General features: G+C 34.9%; 1 protein-coding gene across 4 annotated transcripts in view; it reads left to right on the top strand.

Moving 5' to 3' along the window:
• CCDC18 (coiled-coil domain containing 18) overlaps window positions 1–19,240 on the top strand; it is a 28,531-nt gene that overhangs the window by 4,067 nt on the left and 5,224 nt on the right. The window contains exons 7-26 of one of the 4 annotated variants that reach the window (XM_032192525.1): window positions 668–764; window positions 1,554–1,675; window positions 3,226–3,535; window positions 4,883–4,983; window positions 5,086–5,243; window positions 5,899–6,116; window positions 6,906–7,016; window positions 7,888–8,019; window positions 8,750–8,884; window positions 9,473–9,550; window positions 10,394–10,510; window positions 10,984–11,151; window positions 11,608–11,750; window positions 12,360–12,523; window positions 13,288–13,501; window positions 14,085–14,184; window positions 15,277–15,393; window positions 15,822–15,965; window positions 17,288–17,491; window positions 18,667–18,804. In XM_032192525.1, coding sequence (XP_032048416.1) covers window positions 668–764; window positions 1,554–1,675; window positions 3,226–3,535; window positions 4,883–4,983; window positions 5,086–5,243; window positions 5,899–6,116; window positions 6,906–7,016; window positions 7,888–8,019; window positions 8,750–8,884; window positions 9,473–9,550; window positions 10,394–10,510; window positions 10,984–11,151; window positions 11,608–11,750; window positions 12,360–12,523; window positions 13,288–13,501; window positions 14,085–14,184; window positions 15,277–15,393; window positions 15,822–15,965; window positions 17,288–17,491; window positions 18,667–18,804 — 2,971 coding nt within the window. The remainder of the gene's footprint in view (window positions 1–667; window positions 765–1,553; window positions 1,676–3,225; window positions 3,536–4,882; window positions 4,984–5,085; window positions 5,244–5,898; window positions 6,117–6,905; window positions 7,017–7,887; window positions 8,020–8,749; window positions 8,885–9,472; window positions 9,551–10,393; window positions 10,511–10,983; window positions 11,152–11,607; window positions 11,751–12,359; window positions 12,524–13,287; window positions 13,502–14,084; window positions 14,185–15,276; window positions 15,394–15,821; window positions 15,966–17,287; window positions 17,492–18,666; window positions 18,805–19,240) is intronic. The other 3 variants (XM_032192526.1, XM_032192527.1, XM_032192528.1) reach the window with 3 other exon arrangements.

Below are 19,240 nucleotides of genomic sequence, written 5' to 3'. Positions count from 1 at the left end.
TACACAGTGCTGTGTTTTGGGGGTACGTGTGGAGAAAGCAATAGAAATGCAACTTATCTGAGAGAATCATAAAATGGTTTGGGTTGGAAGGAACCTTAAAGATCACCCAGTTCCAACCCTCCTGCTATGGGCAGGGACACCTTTCACTAGATCAGGCTGTTTTTTGTGTTATCTTTAATTTTATCTGTATGTATGGTACAATTGAGAAGGGCACTATGAGAGCAGGAAAATAGTGAAACAGTTGGCAGTGGGGGGTGCTTCTTTGAATGCTTGTTTACCTGATACCACTCCAGTCTGTTTCCTTCACTTATTGATGTTATCTCTCTAGTATTCCCAAAATAATTTATCCTTTGATCAGTTCCTATCAGACCTGGCAAGGGGGCAGGAGAATTATTTAAATAGCAAATGCTTTTTGAAGAGCATCAAAAATGCTTATTTTTAGGTTCATAGTATTATTGGAATTTTACTTAACATGCAAAAATCACATTTAAAATGTATTCATGCCTTGTGACTTTTTTTTTTTTTAATCTAGGGGCTTGGGAATTTTGAAGGAGAAAAGAAATTACCTGAAGTTAATTTGGTTGTTTGTTCTGTTTCCTATAACTGGATGAAGGAGTTAACAAATCACTGAAATTCTCTCTTTTTTAATTTGTATGCTGCTTTGCAGAACAGAACAGCAAAGAAATGACGCTTTGTTGAATGCTGAGGAGCTGACAAGAGTTTTCAAAAAGTATAATGAGAAAATAATTGAAAAATTAGAAAAAGTGGGTTTATTTTCTTTACTTGTTTTTGCCACTCTTTTAGTACTTTCCTTCTTTTAGTATACCAGGCAGCAAACAGCTATGGGTTCACTGGTGGATCAGTTGTTTCTGCTTGTTCGTGACTAAGTCTTAAGAGAGGTGGGATGTGATAAGAAACTGTCGGTGGTGATAACGCCAGTTTATACAGTTTAAAACTTTGTACAGTGTGGTTCTTACTCATCCCTGAAGTCCCTGGGGTATCCTAACAATGCTGCTATTTCTTGTCTCTTGCCTGCAGCTGGGAATCTTATTTTTAAAGGTTTACAATCCTTTTCAAAGAATTGTTTTGACTCCATCTTTATAATCTGTCCAATGAAATGCATGCTAGAGAACAGCTGAGATAAAAATGAATTCATATCCCACAGTTCTTATGGTCAAAATGTTTCCTGCCTTTCAGAAGGAGAAATTATACAGGCTTCAGACTGTTGTCTCTTATGGGGAATTTTGATTTGATTTGATTTCTTTCCTTTTGGAAAGAGATTGCCAACCTCAAACGTGCCCTAAAATATTAAACCAAAATGACGTTACGTTTTCCCAAATGATGGGGTGGGGGGAGGTGGGGGAATGTTTTCTGCTATTCTCATTTTACTCATAACAGAATTCTCTATATGCTTAACATGGGGGGTGAGTGGAGAGAACAAACAGCATAATGTTTATAGTATTTTTCTTAAAATACAATAACAAAAAAAAACAAAACACTATACCTTCAAAACTAGACTATTGCTACACAGTAATGAAAACTTACTTTTTAAGGTTCAAGCTGAAAAAGAAGCCTTGGAAAAACATATAACTAATTGTGAAGAAGAAAAAGAGAAGTTAAATGAAAATTGTATCAGCTACAGGAAGGATCTCAGCATCCTAGAAGAGCAATTAAGGTAACACAGGCTTTTAAAAAATCCTGTAGTTATTTTACTATGAGTTATTTGGGAAGAAATTTCATGTTCAACTGTCACTGGGAAACTGCTTCTCGATTTGCACAGTTCAAACCAGATCAGGACCAGAATCAGTGAACGCTTAAGGTTTCCCTGTTGTATTGTTGATATTTATCCTAATACTAGACACGTTAAAAAACACGTTGCTTATTATATGCATACATCTTCAGATTTTTAAATGCTCTTCTGTAGCAAATCCCACATGCTGCCATACATTCACAGTTACAAACAACACTTCTACAGCTTTCTGGGAGCATGGGTTGCCCTGCTTGCCCACAGTTTCTGTGGGAGGTGTGGGTGTTCTGTTCTTTTTTTTGTAGTATACCTGTTCTGCTGCCTACAGTCTGCTAATACACATGCTGATGAAAAAGCACCCTAAGAGTTCACCTGCACTGTGAGGTGTGAGTGCTTACTTGTTGCACACTGTCTTGTCAGTCCCTAGCTAGAATGAAGGCTTTTCTCAGCGTCCAATGGGGAGGTTGCACTCAAGTCTGAAGGGAGGCTTTAATGCTGGCTGCAGCTTCTGTTGGTGTCCAGCCAGGTTTGACTGCTGTTTTTTCCACTCCAAGCTCCTTTCTCACTGTTAGGAATTTTTGTGCTTCCTATGTGTTTCTTTTCAAGCAGAATCCATCTTTGTTACCAAATTTTTTGATAATTCTCTAATTAGTTTAGATGTAGTAAGTTGTTATACCCTTTTTAGCATTATTAGGTTTAGACAAACACTTCCTCAGGCAGTTTTGGGTATCCCTTTTGCACACGCTATCCACACTCATTCCTGTCTTAACAATTGTTCTTTAAGCCATTTTGCCAATAGCACATGGTGTGAGCACTCTTATGCCAGCTTGAGCCTGTTGAATAGCTTTCTGTTGCTGATGAGGACCTTTCCTCTAGGCTGCCTTTTTTTTCCTGTTAAATTGTGCTGATTTTGGCACTCATCAAGACCTTTGAGCTAATTCAGTTTGCTAAACCAACAGGTAACTTAAAAAAAGTGCGTAATTTATGATGGGCTAAAAATGCTATCTCACTGTACATTTGGATATGAAGATAGAGAAGAAATAGTACTCCTCGCGTTTGCTTGTAACAGAGTACTAGATTATCTCAGTCTTAGTGTGTTACCTTCATCCCCTGTCTTAGATACAGTTATACAGTTATTTTATCCCTTTCTTAAATTTCCTTGGCTTCAGCACAGTTAAAGTTACCTTGATATATTTCCTATCAATGACTACTGTGACATTGCTTGAAAAAGAAAGATAGTTTATTCTCTAGTTTGCTGACAGCAGTTTGTGCTGTGGTTCTTACAAAGAGTGAAAGCATAATAAAAACAGTGAGAACTTTTTGTCCTTTGTGTGGTGCTCATTTCTAGATTTTGAAAGGGAAGAAATTACTAAAGCAATGTGGTTATGTTGTGTTCTTCTGGTACTTCTAATAAAGAAAATCCTAATCTATATCTTTGTATTGAGCTATCCCTTTTGAACAGATGTACTTTTTTTTAGGCAATTAAGGAAAGAGAATCATAGCACAAAAGGGGAAATTAAGACTCTAGAAGCAAAGAACACTGAAATGGTATCAGCGCTGAGTCGGTCTAATCAGAAGATTCTTGAGCTTAAAAGTGAACTTAATGAAAAAGAAACAATACTTAAGGAGAAAAATGCTCTCATTAGTGAAAACACAAAGCTGAAAGCGCTTACTGCACAGCAACGTAACCGCTTGAAATTATGCCATCAAGAAATTAAGGATTCAAGGGAAGAACTCAATGTGCTAGAAACCATTATTTCCCAGTTGTCTTTAAGTACATCTGAAGAGGTACAGTAACTGATGCATCGTTCTAGTTTGTGTTTCGCGCCTTAAATAATTCTAACTGATGTTGCATAGAAATTCTGTGAAGTTATTGAGATATAATCTGAGTGTAATATTGTTTCCAAGATGCATGGAGAAATGTTATCTTTGTTTAAATATTTTACTTTTTTCTTCTGATTCAAGAACAATGAATAGATGCTTTGGAGTTGATTAATTGGCAAGCATGTAAAATTACATTTTCTTTCCCTCTGTCCTATGTATTTATTCTTCAGCTGAAGGTGTATTCTCCAAAATACAATATTGTGTTATGTGATGTTGAGATTCTTCTCAGCTGAACAGCATGACATTTCCCAGATGGCAGACACATTGTGGCACACAGCCACAAAGAGATAAGCTGAGATAACCTTGACAATGGAGAAATTAGAACAGGAGAGATGTTTTAGGAACTTCTTTTTTTCTTGGAAAGAGAAGGGACACCTTCCCTGACTGCAAATTAACTTTTGTTTTACCACAATGAACCCTGGCTTGTGAGCCCAAATCTTGCACTAGTCAAGTTTATGACTAAACTGAATGTGCTTGGCAGTGTTGTTTAAAAAACAAAACAAACAAAAAAAAAGTTGTGAACTGATGGGGGTTACTGTAAAGGGACTGCTTGGGAAGCCAGAAAGGAATAGAGAGAAACATGCAAGGTCAGGAGTACAGATTGCATCAGATCTCCTTATTTTTGAAATATAAATGTGAATAGCTGTAAAGAAAACAAAATCAAAAGTATTGTTTCTGTGTGGCCAAAGTGACTCCTGCCCGCGAGAATGTAGTAGTTTTGTATAAAATGTGATGCTTCAGGCTGTTGTATCCATAGACATTTATTTGGATGGTCCTCAAAAGTTGTTTCATGGTCTTATTTGGAAAATGTATTTTAATTTTCTGGAAAAATGAGGGATTACTCTGGTAATTCAATGGAATATTCAGAAGCCCTCTCACCTGAGGGTGAAAAAAATGGTATTAAATGCAATTGCTGAAATCTGAAAGGAAGTATGATGTGGAAAGTACAAAAAGTAGAATTTATGATAGTATGTCCGTGTATCTAATTTTTCTTGGTAAAAACACTTGTGGTTCTGTGCCTGTACAGAGATATATAAAGGACCGAGGGCCTTAATGTCTATAATTTCCTCCAACGTGAGATGAACCTGCAGTGCTCTGCAAGCACATAGGAGAATAATTTTAAAGATCAAGTTACCCAAACTTTTAAAATCCTGGCACGTCTTAAAATTATATGATAGTATTATATATGAATTAGTCATACTGTTAGGCAATAAAAAGTCAATTTCGCGTTGATTTTGTTTTTCCTTTTAGTTCAAATGGCACCACTTGAAACATCAGGTATCCTGTTCATCTACAAAAGAGGCTGTCTCTGAATCTTGTGAATTACGTAAACCTCTGATTGCAGACCTAAGGTATAACTTCCAGGTTATTGAATTACAACAAGAGGCAGATATTTAGGTGGTACTAGAACTAGCCTGTACAAATAACATTAATTATATCTTTCTTTCTAATAGCATTGAACTGGAAACGAAGGAAGCAGAAATTCAAAAGCCTCATGCCGACTTAACTGTCTGTAATATTGAACATCTTTTGGATGAAAATGAAGGACAAGAAAAAAGCGGGTTATGTGGCCTGGAAGCAGAGCCTGTCAAATTTATTAGAGTTCAAGGAGGTAAGCTTGCAAAATAGCTGCACGGTTTTGTGTGATTAATTCAGAGAACAGAGGAAGTGTTTTTGTTTTTGTTTTTGTTTGGTGGGGTTCAAATTGGTTTTAGTGGGTCTGTATAATACATCTCTTAGCTAACAGATGTGCTTGTGTTGAATAGGGAGCATTTGTCACTTAGGAGTTCTGGAAACTGTCACGTTCTCTAGGCCCCAATATTCTTTTTATAGCTAGTTGAGTTACTTGTTACTTGAGCTACAAGTTGTGTTGAAATAGAACCACATTTTTTTTTTCTTTTTGCAGGTTATGCTAGTTAGTACCTGCATTTTTTTTTTTTTGATTCTTTTGTTTGTGTCCCATTGTTACAGAATTTCTGCAATGGCCTCTGCAATCACTGTTAGGATTGCTCCGTGAAATGACTTCAGAGCACCCACATAATGACGTGTGTGTGGGGAGGGGGATGGTGGTGTTCCTTTTTGTTTTCTTGTGAGTTGCAGCTAACAATAATCAAGTTACAGAGAAAAATTAAACAGTCTCGTCTATGTTGGCTTAATATGCTGTCATTAAATTGCTTCTTCTCTTTGGACTGTATGATTACCTGTGTGAGTGTTGCTTTGTATGTTCTCTTATAAAAATAATCTCAAATTATGTTTTCTACTTTGAGAGAGGAAGTGTCAACTGTTGGAACGTATCAGCAAACAATTTGAAAAGGAGAGGCAAAGATTCAAGAAAGAGATAGAAGAATTACGTATTAAACTGACAAAAATAGATGATGAAAATTCTGTTTTGAAGACCAACATGGCTCAGAGCGCCAGTCAGTGTCAAATCATACTGGAAGAGCTTTTGGAAAAGGCTTCAAAAACTAATAGTTTAGAGCAAGAAGTAAGTAAGTTACTAACAGCACTGAAAAAAATGTATCACATTTTGCTTAGTTCAGTCATCAGACAATCATTATAGAAAAACTGCAGTTGTCATCCTAATTTGAAATTTTGGCATATTTAGAGAGAAATTGGAAATAAACTTTTGAGTATGTGGGAAAACTTTAAGATAGAAGCCTCAATTTGTCTTTGTCAGAAATACTTAGTTTTAAAACTGATGTTCTTAGTGGGCTAGCTTGATTTGTTATGTGGAAAATGTGCATGGTCTTGTTGCTTTGGAATGGCTGAATTAATGTGGAATATTAAGAAGGTAACTGTTCTTTCAACATCTAAGAATTTTTCCTCATTAAATTGCAATACAGTTGCCAGAGATTAACATCAGGAAAGAAACCAACCTTCAGCTAGCTCTTCTCTGAATAAATGTTAATATTTACATTCTGGTGCTAATGCATTAGTTCCAGCATAATTTGATTTTTTTGTGATATTTTGTGATATATTGTGACATTTCCTAATAATGAAAATAAGTATTATAAATTTGTGGTAACTAATTACAGTGTATGGCACTAAATTATCACAGATAGGATGCTTTAGAGGTAAATTGTCCTGAATTCTTCTCTGTGATAAAAAAAGATTAATAGAGCTTACAAAAATAAATACATAATTCATAAAAATTATTAATGAATACAAGTAGCTACAACAGAATTGGCAATAAGAAAGCATAGAATATACTTGAATAAACCAGAAATGGTTGTCTTCACCTCTGTGTTTTTTTTTTCTACATATTTAATTCCAGATAGTGAAGAAATCTTCTCAACTTTCTGCACTTGAGAAACAATTGGAAGAAAAGGCTGTTGCTTATTCTGCTGCTGCAGCAAGAAATGCAGAATTGGAACAGGAACTTATGGTAAGACGTTCATGGTGAGAAACAACGTCTGTATACAATGACATAAATGAAGATCAAAGTTTAAATTAAAGCGTTATTATTCCATGTGGATAGACTTCCAGGTCTGCTAGGCAATCTGCATGGTTTTTAGATGACATAGTTTGAAAAGAAGAAAGAAAACCAAACTTTAAATAAAACATGTTTTTTTCCTTGCTTTTGAGCATGATAAGTTGTTAATGGACATGATACTGTTTCCTTTTGATGTGGAAAAATGGAAAAACACAACGAAAATCTAGCCCTATTAAAATGAACTTCAGTACCATTTGTTTTGGTGAGATCATCATTTCATCCATACTATTAAAAAAAAAAACAAAACAGCATTGGGTTTGTTCTCTAAATTTCTTTTCCATACCTGCTTAATAAAATTCCTTGAATGTAGACCTGTGAATAAAAATGTCTTCTAGATGTTAACTTTTGAAGAAGGTGATCTAAAACTTGGAGCACCGTATCTTTCAGTTTTGATGTTATATAAATCTTCCTGTTTTTGGGGAGGGGTCAAAAGTTGTGAGCAAAGAAAAGAATCTGTGTTTCTTTTCAGTGGAAACATGTATTTTAAGAGATTGCACCTGACCATTTTTTTCTTCCTATCAGATGTTCCTTCCTCCACTGACTGGCAGTTGGTTGACCTTAGCAGACACCCCATCTCTGTACAGTGGCTGCAGTGGCATGCTACACCTTTATTATAGGTGTGACATCCTTTCAGAGGAGACATATTTTGTATACCTTTAGCATTTTCTGTGGTGTTTGTAAAATCTGGGAACTTGATCATCGAATAATAACTAATATCAGAGCTAACTATTTTTAAGTTCTTCCTGCTGTTGCCATTTTCCAGGGAAAAAATAGCCGCATTCATGAGTTGGAAACAACTGTCAGTGAAGAACATGAGCAAATAACTTCTGCTTTTGAAAAAGCGAAATTGGTTCATCTTGAGCAGCACAGAGAGATGGAGAAACAGATAGAACTAGTAAGACCTTCTTTGTGTGCTAGTATGTATGCATGATAGATGTGGTAACTTATTTCCTATGTCAATTTCTTCATTTTTTTCAGTAGTTCGGAGACAGACACAATTAAAAATGTATATTATCTTCTTCCTACGTTTTCTGATTTTTAGTTAATTGTCTGTCTAATGCTACACAATCTCATGACTTCTGTCTGAGACACAAATATCTTTTCTGCTCAATTTAACTGCTCAATTGCAGGCTTAAGAATACTGTGGCTCTTTGTATAGACACCTAGTACAAAAAGAAAAAGTAGAATTGTAGCTTCTAAGAGTACTCTTGCTTGCTGAACCTCTGCCAACCTTATGAGCACCTGTATTCAGGAAGAACCGTCAGTGGGATTTTTCATTCTTTGTAGAGGAATTCAGTTGCTTCATGTCACTAGAAATACAACCTTGGCTATTTCTAGCTGTTAAAGAAACTTGTTACCTTTTAGTAAAGAATGTATGAGTGTCCTAGTGCCTTGGCTGACAACAGGCAATTATATTCTTATTCTCTTGTTTCTCCTATTGCTTTAAACTAACAAGGAATTGGGATTTCTTGTTATATTTAATACTATGCAATACTGTCGATGGCAGAAATCTATTTACTTTTCATTCTTAGTGGTGGGTGAATAAAATTGAATTACATATTTAGATGTATAAGTTCTCTGAAAAAGCTTGTTAAAGTAGTAAACCATTAACTACTTATGGACAGCTTCAGACACAGCTAGACAAGAAACATCAACAACTTGTACAACAAGAAAAAACAGTATCTGTTTTGCAACAAGATGTTATACATAAACAGCATCACATTGAATCATTGGATGAGCTACTGATAGAGAGCAGAGAGGTAAGGTTGGCTTTTGACTTTCTTTGAATACAAATCAAGCAAGTGGCTAATCATGAAAAGTACATCCATGGACACGTGGTAAAAGTAGAGAAAATGAAAGATAATGTCTTTGCTTCCTTCTTAATTTTCGTTTGACTCATTGACTGAATCTACTACTCCATACTACTCCCCATACTACTCTAAAGTGTGTGAACTTTCATGACTCCTTGTTGTTTACCATCTCACCAGTCTGTTTATACCTCTGGTTTGCCCCTTGGGCTTCTTGCTTTAATTACGGAAAAGAGATCTGGATAAAGAACTACTGCATTTATTCTGCGCTAGATGGAAAAACAAGAATGTTCTACTATGGCAATCCATGTTCCTTTTAATAATTCCTTTTGATGCAGAATATGAAGGGACACTTCTTAGGAACCAAATTCTCTTCGAAGTATGATATACACAAATACAGTATGCAAGCTGTATATGTATATGTACAATGATCAATTTTTTGCCTTGATTCCTAGTATGAATTCTTAGTAGCTATACTGTTATTACTGCCAGTATATTTACCTTTTTTTGTTGTTGTTTTGGAAAAAAATGCTTAAACAGGAAATGAAAAAACAAAACATCAAAAAAGATGAGGGACTGAAGATACTGCAGAGTCGGTTAACTGAACAAACAGTCAAAGTTAGTAAACTCTTTGTAATTTTCAATTAATAGTTTTAAAGTATGCAATAGTCATGTCTTCTTTTCTTATCCTTTGTGGACAAACTATGTTGAGGCTGTTTTACAGACATGTCTTGCACAAATATTTCAGAAATTGTTAGACTGAAGTCTTCCCACTACTTTTTTTTTTTTTTTTTTTTTTTTTTTTTTAATAAAAGCTATGGTGAAATCTGCCATAAGAGATTATGCAATGCATAATTGCCTTATTAAACTACTGTAGTTACAAATTGGGCAGATTTGTACTTGTACTTTGAAAGCAAGAGGTTGCCTAACAAAGGTAATATTTCATAGGTTTTTGCTCTAGGTATAGTTTAGCCATACGATATCATAATACTGGTCGTCTATTAAAACAAAGAAGAAAACCATCTGTACTACTTCTTAGTGTTTGCTTGCTATTTTCCATGCAATAATTGCAACAGTTTTACTAAACATTATCATGTGGTGACTTAACACAGTCAGTATTCAGGCAGTATTAGATTTTCAGGATGTTACCAGGAGAAGATACTCGTGACATCGCTGGTAGCATGTTCTCTGAATTTGTGTTGGATCAGTTTTCTTTTTTGAGTGTCTTTCTAGTATTTGGATTGTTTTCCAGAGACTTAAAATTAGGACCCCTGATCTCTTACATTTCTGAATGTTATTTCAGTTCTTTGAAGCTTATAATCTTTCACATCTGTTTTAACACTCTTAGATTAAAATATTTTTGGGTAAGATGTCTGAAAAGCTATATATTTTCAACATTTTTGGACTACTAACTAGTTAATAAAAAATAGCTAATTTGAGGTAATTTTTACATTCAACTAGGTGAAACAACTTGAGTCAGCACTAGATATATGTAAGGAAGAACTTGCTCTGTATTTAAGTCAGTTGGAAGAAAATAAGGAGATGTTTGAAAATCAGCTCAAAAAGAAATCTGAAGAGGTAATAATTTTAGTGGTTCTTCTGTGTTGCAGAGAAGGCTGTTGCTCTGATTTGTTTAATCTAAAAAGCTTGTGAAATAAGAAACAAAGCCTTTGCAACATAAATTGTGATGAGGAACTTAGCTGGGGGCAAATACTATACATTTTGTGAGGGTAAAGGGGAAAAGCATAACTGAGAAATGTTGGATAAACCTAGGAAAAAGGAATACCAATAGAAATGAGTTGTTTAAAGAAGTAACAGGATTAAAGAAATCATTGTCGTAAAGAATGGAGAGCATGCTATTGCAATATAAAGTTACATGTTTGTAGTTGATTTGTGTCACAAGCATCTCAATGGGGAAGAAGTCCTGGGGATAAGAAAACTTCTACTTCAAGCCACTGAGTTTTTATCATGCTTCTCACTGTTACATGAAAAAATGTAATAAAAATGCATTAAAAATGTTTACTGTAATGGAAAGTAAATGTATTTTTCAGGTTTTTTATTTACAAAAGGAAATAAAACTGAAAGGTCATGATCTTCAGGACACAACTGAACAAAATATTCTTCTGCTACAAACCTTGCATCATCATCAGCAAATGTTGCAGCAAGAAACTATTAGAAATGGGGAACTGGAGGATGATCAAATTAAGCTTGAAAAACAGGTACAAAACCATGGAAAGAGTCTATGTAAGGACAGTTGTTTAAATTCTTTTATATGCATTTTTGTAACAACTTTAGAATCTGAATGTTTATCTGATAACTGAGGTGATAGTTGTTAATTTAGATATATCTAAAATAAAGGAATTACAGTTTGTTTTGTATTAAAGCAAGCTCTTTGCTATCAAAAACCTCTTGTATTTTTCTGGCTAAGTAGTTGGGAAATCAAGCCCTAGACTTTAGTTAAGGTGAGGTTTATTGAAATTCAAAAGTTAAACCTAGTTACACTTACTCAAAAACATTTGTCTTCTAGATGTGACTGCAAAGTTGTAGTGTTAAACTACATACAATTTTAGACTATATCTGTTGTATTAATAGTGTGTGAATTTCAAGGATGTATTTTTCTTTGTTACATAGTTTAAAAGTTGTATATATACATATTTAAATACAATTTTAAATAGGTATCTACTTTGGAACAAGAACTTCTGAAACAGAAAACGCGTGCAGAAGATGAGTTGAGAAAGGTAGAAGAGAAGCTTTGTCTAGCTTCTCAGGAAGCAGATTTAAACAGAGTGAAGGTAGATGAACTTAACAGTATATTCAGGTAGGTTTAGAATAACTGAGAGGAATATTCTGCACATAGATGTAACAATGCTTGCTCTGAAATGGTATTCAGCTATGTAATGACCGTTCAGTCTCTGGGTAATAGATGGGAATTTAGAAAGTTTCTAAGTAGCAGAGGCATGAGGTTCTGGAACAGACCTCAAATGGAATTAATATGTGTACAGGCAACCTATTTAGTCTAAAAATGGCACTTCATAATACAGTTCAATTCATAAATATATCAAAGTGTTTGTACTTTGAGGAGGGCTTGGTATTCTTAAAGAATGTCTTCTTGTTGCAAGAAAAACCTACTGTATGTGACTTCTTGTTGTTCCTATGAATGTCACAGTTACATAATTGATGGGAATAATGATAATTCTACTTCTGTAAGATCTTTTCCTAACAAACTTCCTTTAACTTTACTGCTTCAACTGAACTTGACAGGATCTGCTGTGTATTTGTGGCCAATCTGCTAACAGAATTCCACTAGATTCAATAATATTATTCACTATTCATGAAAGGATCTGTCTTTTTAGAGCATGTAAGGATGTAGATTTGCTGCTTTTGTTATTACAAGGGTCATTTTGTTCTGGCTGCATCTTTTATTTAGGCAAATTAAATTGGAGACAGATCAATACAAGAATGAACGTACTATTATGGAAAAAAAAGTAGTACAATTAAAAAGAGATGCTGAAGACAAAGCAATGCAAATAGATCAATTGGATGTCACTTTGAAAGAAGCACAATCAGTACTCAGTGAAAAGACAAACGAGGGTAATTTAGCTATTTTGTTTTCCGGGCTTCCTTTAATCATGCTATATCTCTGTGTATTAGGTTTGATATTTTCCCTTTTTATTATTAAGTACAAGCAAGTCAGAATATGATAGTTTTGAGGGTTTTTCCATGGTCATATTTTAAATTTGTTGGTAATTCAATAGTTAAACAAACCACCGACTTATTTTCAAAGGGTTTCTGCAAATTCTCTTTTTTGTGGGTATACCCTTACCCTATGTGAAATGACTAAGCAGGTTTGCCTCTGTAAGCTGGCAATGCAGATCCTTAACGTGGTAATCAAACAAGACACACAAATTTAACAAAGTTGTAATGCCATTCATGAAAATTCAATTTCAAAGAAAAAAAAGTACACAAGAGCTTGTGGAAATAAGCTTTCTAACCACTCCTTTTCCATTTACTTTTACCATTCTTTTAAACTGGAGGCTTACTAACAATTCTGTTAGCATTTTTTGTAGCAGTGTATATTCATTTACTATATTGTCTCTCTTTTCTCATTGGCAAAATGTTTTAGACTTGAAATTTGAGTATGCATCTATTAGAGACTGTGAACTGAATAGAAAATGGTGAAGACTTAAGTTCCATGAAAGGGTGGTTGTATAATTTCACTGTCTTTCTAGATTTTCCTAAAAATAGTGATACTGAAAATAGGTTACCAGTGCTAATAGACAGTGGTGTTCGTAAAGAGCCTGACTTACTGATGATTCAACACTTCGATTTGATTTGTGTGTGTGTCTGTAAAACAGTGAATGATTTAGAAGATAAGCTGCTTCAAAGTGAGACTTGCCACAGGGAAGCATTACAGAAAATAGTAGAACTGGAATCTGCATTACAGAATGCCAATGGAAAATTAGAAATCACTTTAACACAACTTCAGGAATTGCAAGAAGCATTACAGAAAACAGAGTCCTCTCTAGAAGAGAAACACGTTGCTGTCATGAATCTAACAGCTGAGCTCAGGTAAGCTGCTATCTTTTCTGTCATGAAAACTTAGTTACATTATTGTTTGGTTAGGAATAGCACATAGTTTGGATGGTCTTTTTAAAATCTTTTTACCAGCTGTCTATAACCGTCAGGTGGTTTGTGGCTGTAGGATAACATGGTGCAGTAGCTTCTCAGCTCACTTGTAATTTCTAAGTGGTGGTGAGTTCTTTTTGCAAACTGTTTTAAAATCTGTTTAGATTTTTTTTTTGAATCCCAAATCTGTGGAAATGATAGTAAAAGGTATAAATTTATTTTATAGTGAAATTCTCAATTTTACATTCTGGCCATAAACTAGTGATACCTCTATTTACTACTGTTTTTCAACAATATGTTGTCCTGATAACCAGTTAAATAGCTTGAATAATGAAGTTATTGGGAGATCCCCACAAGGAAATTATCACAATTACTGTGTTTGGGTTTGTCCTTCCAATCAGTAGATTCACACTTTAAAGTAATCTGGCTTTAAGCAATAGATGTGATGTTTTTCAAGCTGAAATTCGATCACTTGAAGTTAAGCAATTGAATGTGCATTAAGCAGTTAAACATATGTGAATTTCAGGTATTGCAAGGGAGAAATTGAAGACAAAAAGCAAGAACTGCTTGACATGGACCAAGCACTGAAAGAAAGGAATTGGGAACTGAAACAAAGAGCAGCTCAGGTCAGATTGTTTTCAAGTATGTTACTGACAGCTGTTCCTATTATGTGGTATTGTGATACTTTATAAAAAGTATACTAGATTTAATTGTGTTAACATATCATTCCAAACTGTACTGCTAAGCTAACCATAGTATTGACTGTAAAACTTGCTGTATCTTCCTGAAGCGTTATGGCAACAGGAAAAATCAGGTTGTGCTCCCCTAAAGGGGCACAAACTATTATTTTCATAGAACAGAAGCCTCATGTAAACCTATCCCATAAGTCTTTTAGTAAAAAAGTGGCAGGACAACTGTTGACATACTGATTTTTGATAACAGGAAGGAAAGATCTGCACTGATGTGTGCCTTGAGATGATAGATTCCTTTCCTGGTTTTCACTGGATCCTATTTAATTAGATCTAAAGCAATCTCTAAATATAAAACAGCATATTTACTGTGAAGAAATTCTGTATCTCACGTGAAATATTTTCAGTCTTTTGATTTGGCTTCAGCATTTGGTACTCCTTGTGGAAAAGCTATTATTTTGTCACTTACAATTAGCCCTTAGCCTTCTAATTGCTACTTCCTGCAAGAATTAACAGCATGTGTATCCAAGAATATTTGAAGTGCAAAAAAAATACATCTGTAGAAGGAACTGAGACTGTAACGAGGTCAGATCTTCCAGTATATTGTTGTCACAGCACGCTGTGAGCTGCTCTGGGAGTTCACCAACGCAACAGAATTAATTTATGTGTTTTGCTTTGGCAAAAATTGGCACTTTCTAACATGATGGACAAGTATAACGAACTACTAATTAAATTCAGATTAAACTGAATTAAATTCAACTTGGTTTGTATTCTGTGTATCTGATGACCAAATGTGTTCCGTTAGGGACTTTTTTTTCCCCAAATTTTCCACTTTGCTCTTTGTGTTTTGCCCCTGGTTTTCAAATGAGGTAGCTAGGGTGCATTTTTATTTTGACTTCTTGGAAGAATATTTCTGAGACTACAAGAGTTTAGTTTAATTCCTTTTGCTATCATATTTTATAATGTTGCTGCTTCAATTCTGCATAGTAGTTCAAAATAATGTCTCCTTTTTTCCTGTTTTATATCTAGATTACCCAGTTGGATATGATGGTTCGTGAACATAGGGGAGAAATGGAACAACAAATAATTCAATTAGAGAGCAATTTAGAGAAATCTGAATTAGAAGTTAAGGAATGCAACAAACAGGTAATTCTTGCTTTAAAACACGGTTTCCCTGACAAAGGACAAATGATTATATAAGAATATCTGGTTCTGGAACACAAAAGCTGGCCAGGTTTAACCTGGAAGAGAATACTGGTGCCGTGTTGTAGGGAGGGAAAGAATACCTTAATATACTAGCAAAAATATTTTATTTGACAATTAAAACTATTACAGGGATATGACAGCGCAAAAATGAAGATGTGTCTTTCTACTTAATAAGATAGTTCCCAAATTATCTTATTCCCAATTCCCGAATGCTCTTCTGATATAGGAAAAAGTTAGCAAAATAAAATCAAAAATTAGCAAGGGATCCCAAAGTCAGTATTAATATTGGCAGCGTTTGTAATTTTTTTTTTTAATTGTTCTGATTTCATTAAAATAACTGTCCTGATATTATTGCATTTTCTGTTCAGATTGAGAGCTTAGAGAACAAACTCCAGCATTCTAAAGATGAGCTTCGTGAAAAGGAGTTTGAAATACTCCAAAGAGATCAAGAAATAAATCAGCTGAAGAAGAAAATTGAAAGAAAGCAACAGAGCCTAGAAGCACTTGAGAAGGTGAAATGCTCCTTGGATTTCAATCCCCTCCCCTTAGTAACTGTTACTCACAACGTACTGCACAATTCTTAGTACTTAGGCCCATGTGATTGTTTAATAAACAATGCAAGTAAAACAGCCTTCTCACTAAAGAGAGTGCTTGCAAATACTGTGGAGTTACCTACTTAAATTCTTAAGTAGAGTTCATTTAAAACAAATAGTCAAATTTTTAATGCCATTACTGTAACTGCCTAGAAAGAATTGTACGGTGTGGTGTCTCTTTAGAATAACTGTCATTACTTCTCCCCATATAATTGTATTGTATATCCTGATTTTTGCTGGATCTTAATGCCCCAAAATGAAACCAGTTTAATGATTTAGAACTTAAAAATTTATTGGCAGACTCTTGTCCGTTTTGTGAAGAAATTAAAATATTGATCATCTTTAATAATCTGATGCTTTGGCTATAGAGATGGTCTTCCTTAAAATTAAATCAACAATCAATCATTGTTCATCCTAATATCTCATCTAAATCTACCCTGTTTTAGTTTAAAGTCATTACTCCTTTTCCTATCACTATATCCCCTGACAATAAGTCCTTCCCCAGCTTTCCTGCATTCCCCTTTAGGCACTGGAAAGCCACTATAAGGTCTCCGCAGAGCCTTCTCTTCTCTAGGCTGAACAACCCCAGCTCTCTCAGCCTATCCTCATAGAAAAGGTGCTCATCTTGGTGTGGCCCTTCTCTGGACTCATTCTATATCAGTGATACTCTGTGATGAGACCTTCTTGTGTCTTAAATATTTATCTTGTGGAAATAATTGCATCAGAAGAGTACTGAGAGCTAGTGTGCTCTTAGGAGCTAGAAGAGGTGTGGTGGTGGTTTTCTTTTTTGCACAGTGAGTTGAAGCATACAGATAAAACAGAAAATAGGTAACTTTTTGAATTATACAAATACTTGTTTTCAGGCATATATGAGATGCTAATGAATATGTGTTAAAATAAGCTTTTTATGATTGTGTTACTGTATATAAATCAACAAGTTTTGTTACATCTTCCTTTTAAATTTCTGTGTTGGCTGCTGTGAGATGACACAGAACTTAGATGGATCACAGGTCTGCAGTCTTTTAGAGTCTATTATATTTATAAAGTCTATATTATTTTTATATTTATACAAATGTTATGGTTTTGGGACTTTGCGTTTGATGGGAATTTGGCTTGATTGTATTTTTTATTTTCTTGCTGCTGTTTTTTCCCCTCTGAAAGAGAAGAATGAATGCAGGATGTTTTGAGATTGTTTGTTTGTTTGTTTGTTTTTGAGATCTGTTGTTGTTTACCTGTTACAGACAGTGAAAAACCAGGGGAACTGCATTGGAGACCAGTACAAAGAAACATTAGATTTGGGTCAGCAACTGCAGCTAAAACAAGAACAGCTGCAGCACACTCACTCAGAATTGGTGGAGACTCGTCGAATGTTAGTTCAGGCCCAAAGAGAAGCAGACAGGCTCTTGCATGAAGTAGAAGAACTAAACCATTTATCCCAAGAAAAGGTGACTGAATGTTTCAACATTTCAATGCAGAATATACATTCAGTAGTAGTAGAATTTGCTATTAAAAAACTTTTTTTTTTTGGAAAGGATGCATTTGTTTAGGGCTTAAAGTTTTCAATATGCATATTGTAGTTCTGTTTTGAACTCCCACTCTGTGGGAGTGTCCAAATTCTGGTTTTCCTTGCCATTTCACAGTAGTTAGTAGCTTCCTTCTTTTCAGTTCTGAAAAGAGAAAATTTCATTTTTTTTCTGATTAATAATGGACAAAAGAAATGCCCAGATTTAAAATGAAATCAGTACTAGTGTTTTTTGTTATTACTTACCAGAGTTAACCAAGCTTTTCACCAAAAAGTGGTATTTCCTTTGGTATAGAGAACAGAAAGGGGAAATAGCTGGTATATTTCCATAACTAAATATCTTCAAGGAACTAGACTAAATCAGAACCCATACAGTAGCTGTCGGCCCATTGTCTTTCCTCTTTCTAGTACACAGGTCAGACCCAACTACAGTTCCTGTTCTCCTTTGAAGACAGGTACTCCTTCTGTAACACCAGTTATTAAAAAAATAAATAAATAAATAAAAAGAAAAAGAAAAAAGAGAATATTGTAGGTTAGGAGGGAGCATTCATTTGTAAAAACGTACTTTTGTCTTTGCCAGTTTTCAATATCTAGAAACATACTGCTGCAGCTATGCGGTCCTGTCTAAGCTTTGGAAGAGTGTTCTCATACAGAGATTTTTTTTTTTTTAAATAATTTTTGAAAGCAACTTCATTACCATCTATTTCAGGTAATTTCCTGTTTGTGCAATCTCTAGAAAACATTCCAGATTCTGAAGTTTCTTTCTTGACCTGTGTAACTATATTAATGGCAAGCAAACTCCCTCTTATTTAAAGGGGTAAGACTCTACCAGTGTTATTCAGTAGGCTTATATTTGGCTTAAGAGCTAAACAAGAATGTAGCAGCACTTTGATGACTACCATATTCTAGGCCTTGACCTAATGTTGATTCCATATGAGCAAAGAAGGAAATGGGTAACCTCATTGTGTTTCTTTACAGAAAATAGAGAAACTGATTCACTTATGTCCTGCGATGTTCTTTCAGGTGGAAATAATGTTTTGCATTTACAGTGTTTTTCAGGTGCAGGCATGATTTATAGTATCTCTTACTGTCTTTCAGGAATCTCGTGCAAACCGTTTGGCAGAAGAACTGGGTGCTGCCAAAGTTCGTGAAGCTCAACTAGAAGTACAGATGCAATCTGAGATAAACAGGCTTTCTGCAGAAATATGTTCATTAAGAGATGCTTGCCAGAGAGAGGTAAATACTAGAACTGAAATTGCTCCTGCTATTTTAATTATATTGTCTTTGTTATTCCTTGTCTCGGAATAAGACATCTGAGAAGTCTTCTGTCACTAAAGGTGATCTGCGTTCTAGAGTATGGGGGCTTGGCTGTGTCCCACCTGGGTGTGAAGGTTCTTTCACCACAGATTGAAGCAGTGTCAGCTCTCCCACCTTGACTTCTGTTAAAGGAGATGATTTAGAACAGTCAAGGACTGGACAAGAAAGGGTCTCCTACCTAGTGCCTGAACTAAACACTTCTTTCCCAGACAAAAAAAGTAGTCTGTTAAAAGAATACACATACAACTTCTTTTGAAGCAGTAGCTGATAGGCTTAGTCAGAACTGCTTTCAATCAACCACTTTTATTTGAACAGGGAGAAGGTAGAAGCCTCAAAGGCCATTTATGACTTCTGG

Source organism: Aythya fuligula, chromosome 8, assembly GCF_009819795.1.
Source record: "Aythya fuligula isolate bAytFul2 chromosome 8, bAytFul2.pri, whole genome shotgun sequence".
Taxonomy (NCBI): Eukaryota; Metazoa; Chordata; class Aves; order Anseriformes; family Anatidae; genus Aythya; species Aythya fuligula.
This window is presented reverse-complemented; position numbering and strand designations above follow the sequence as displayed.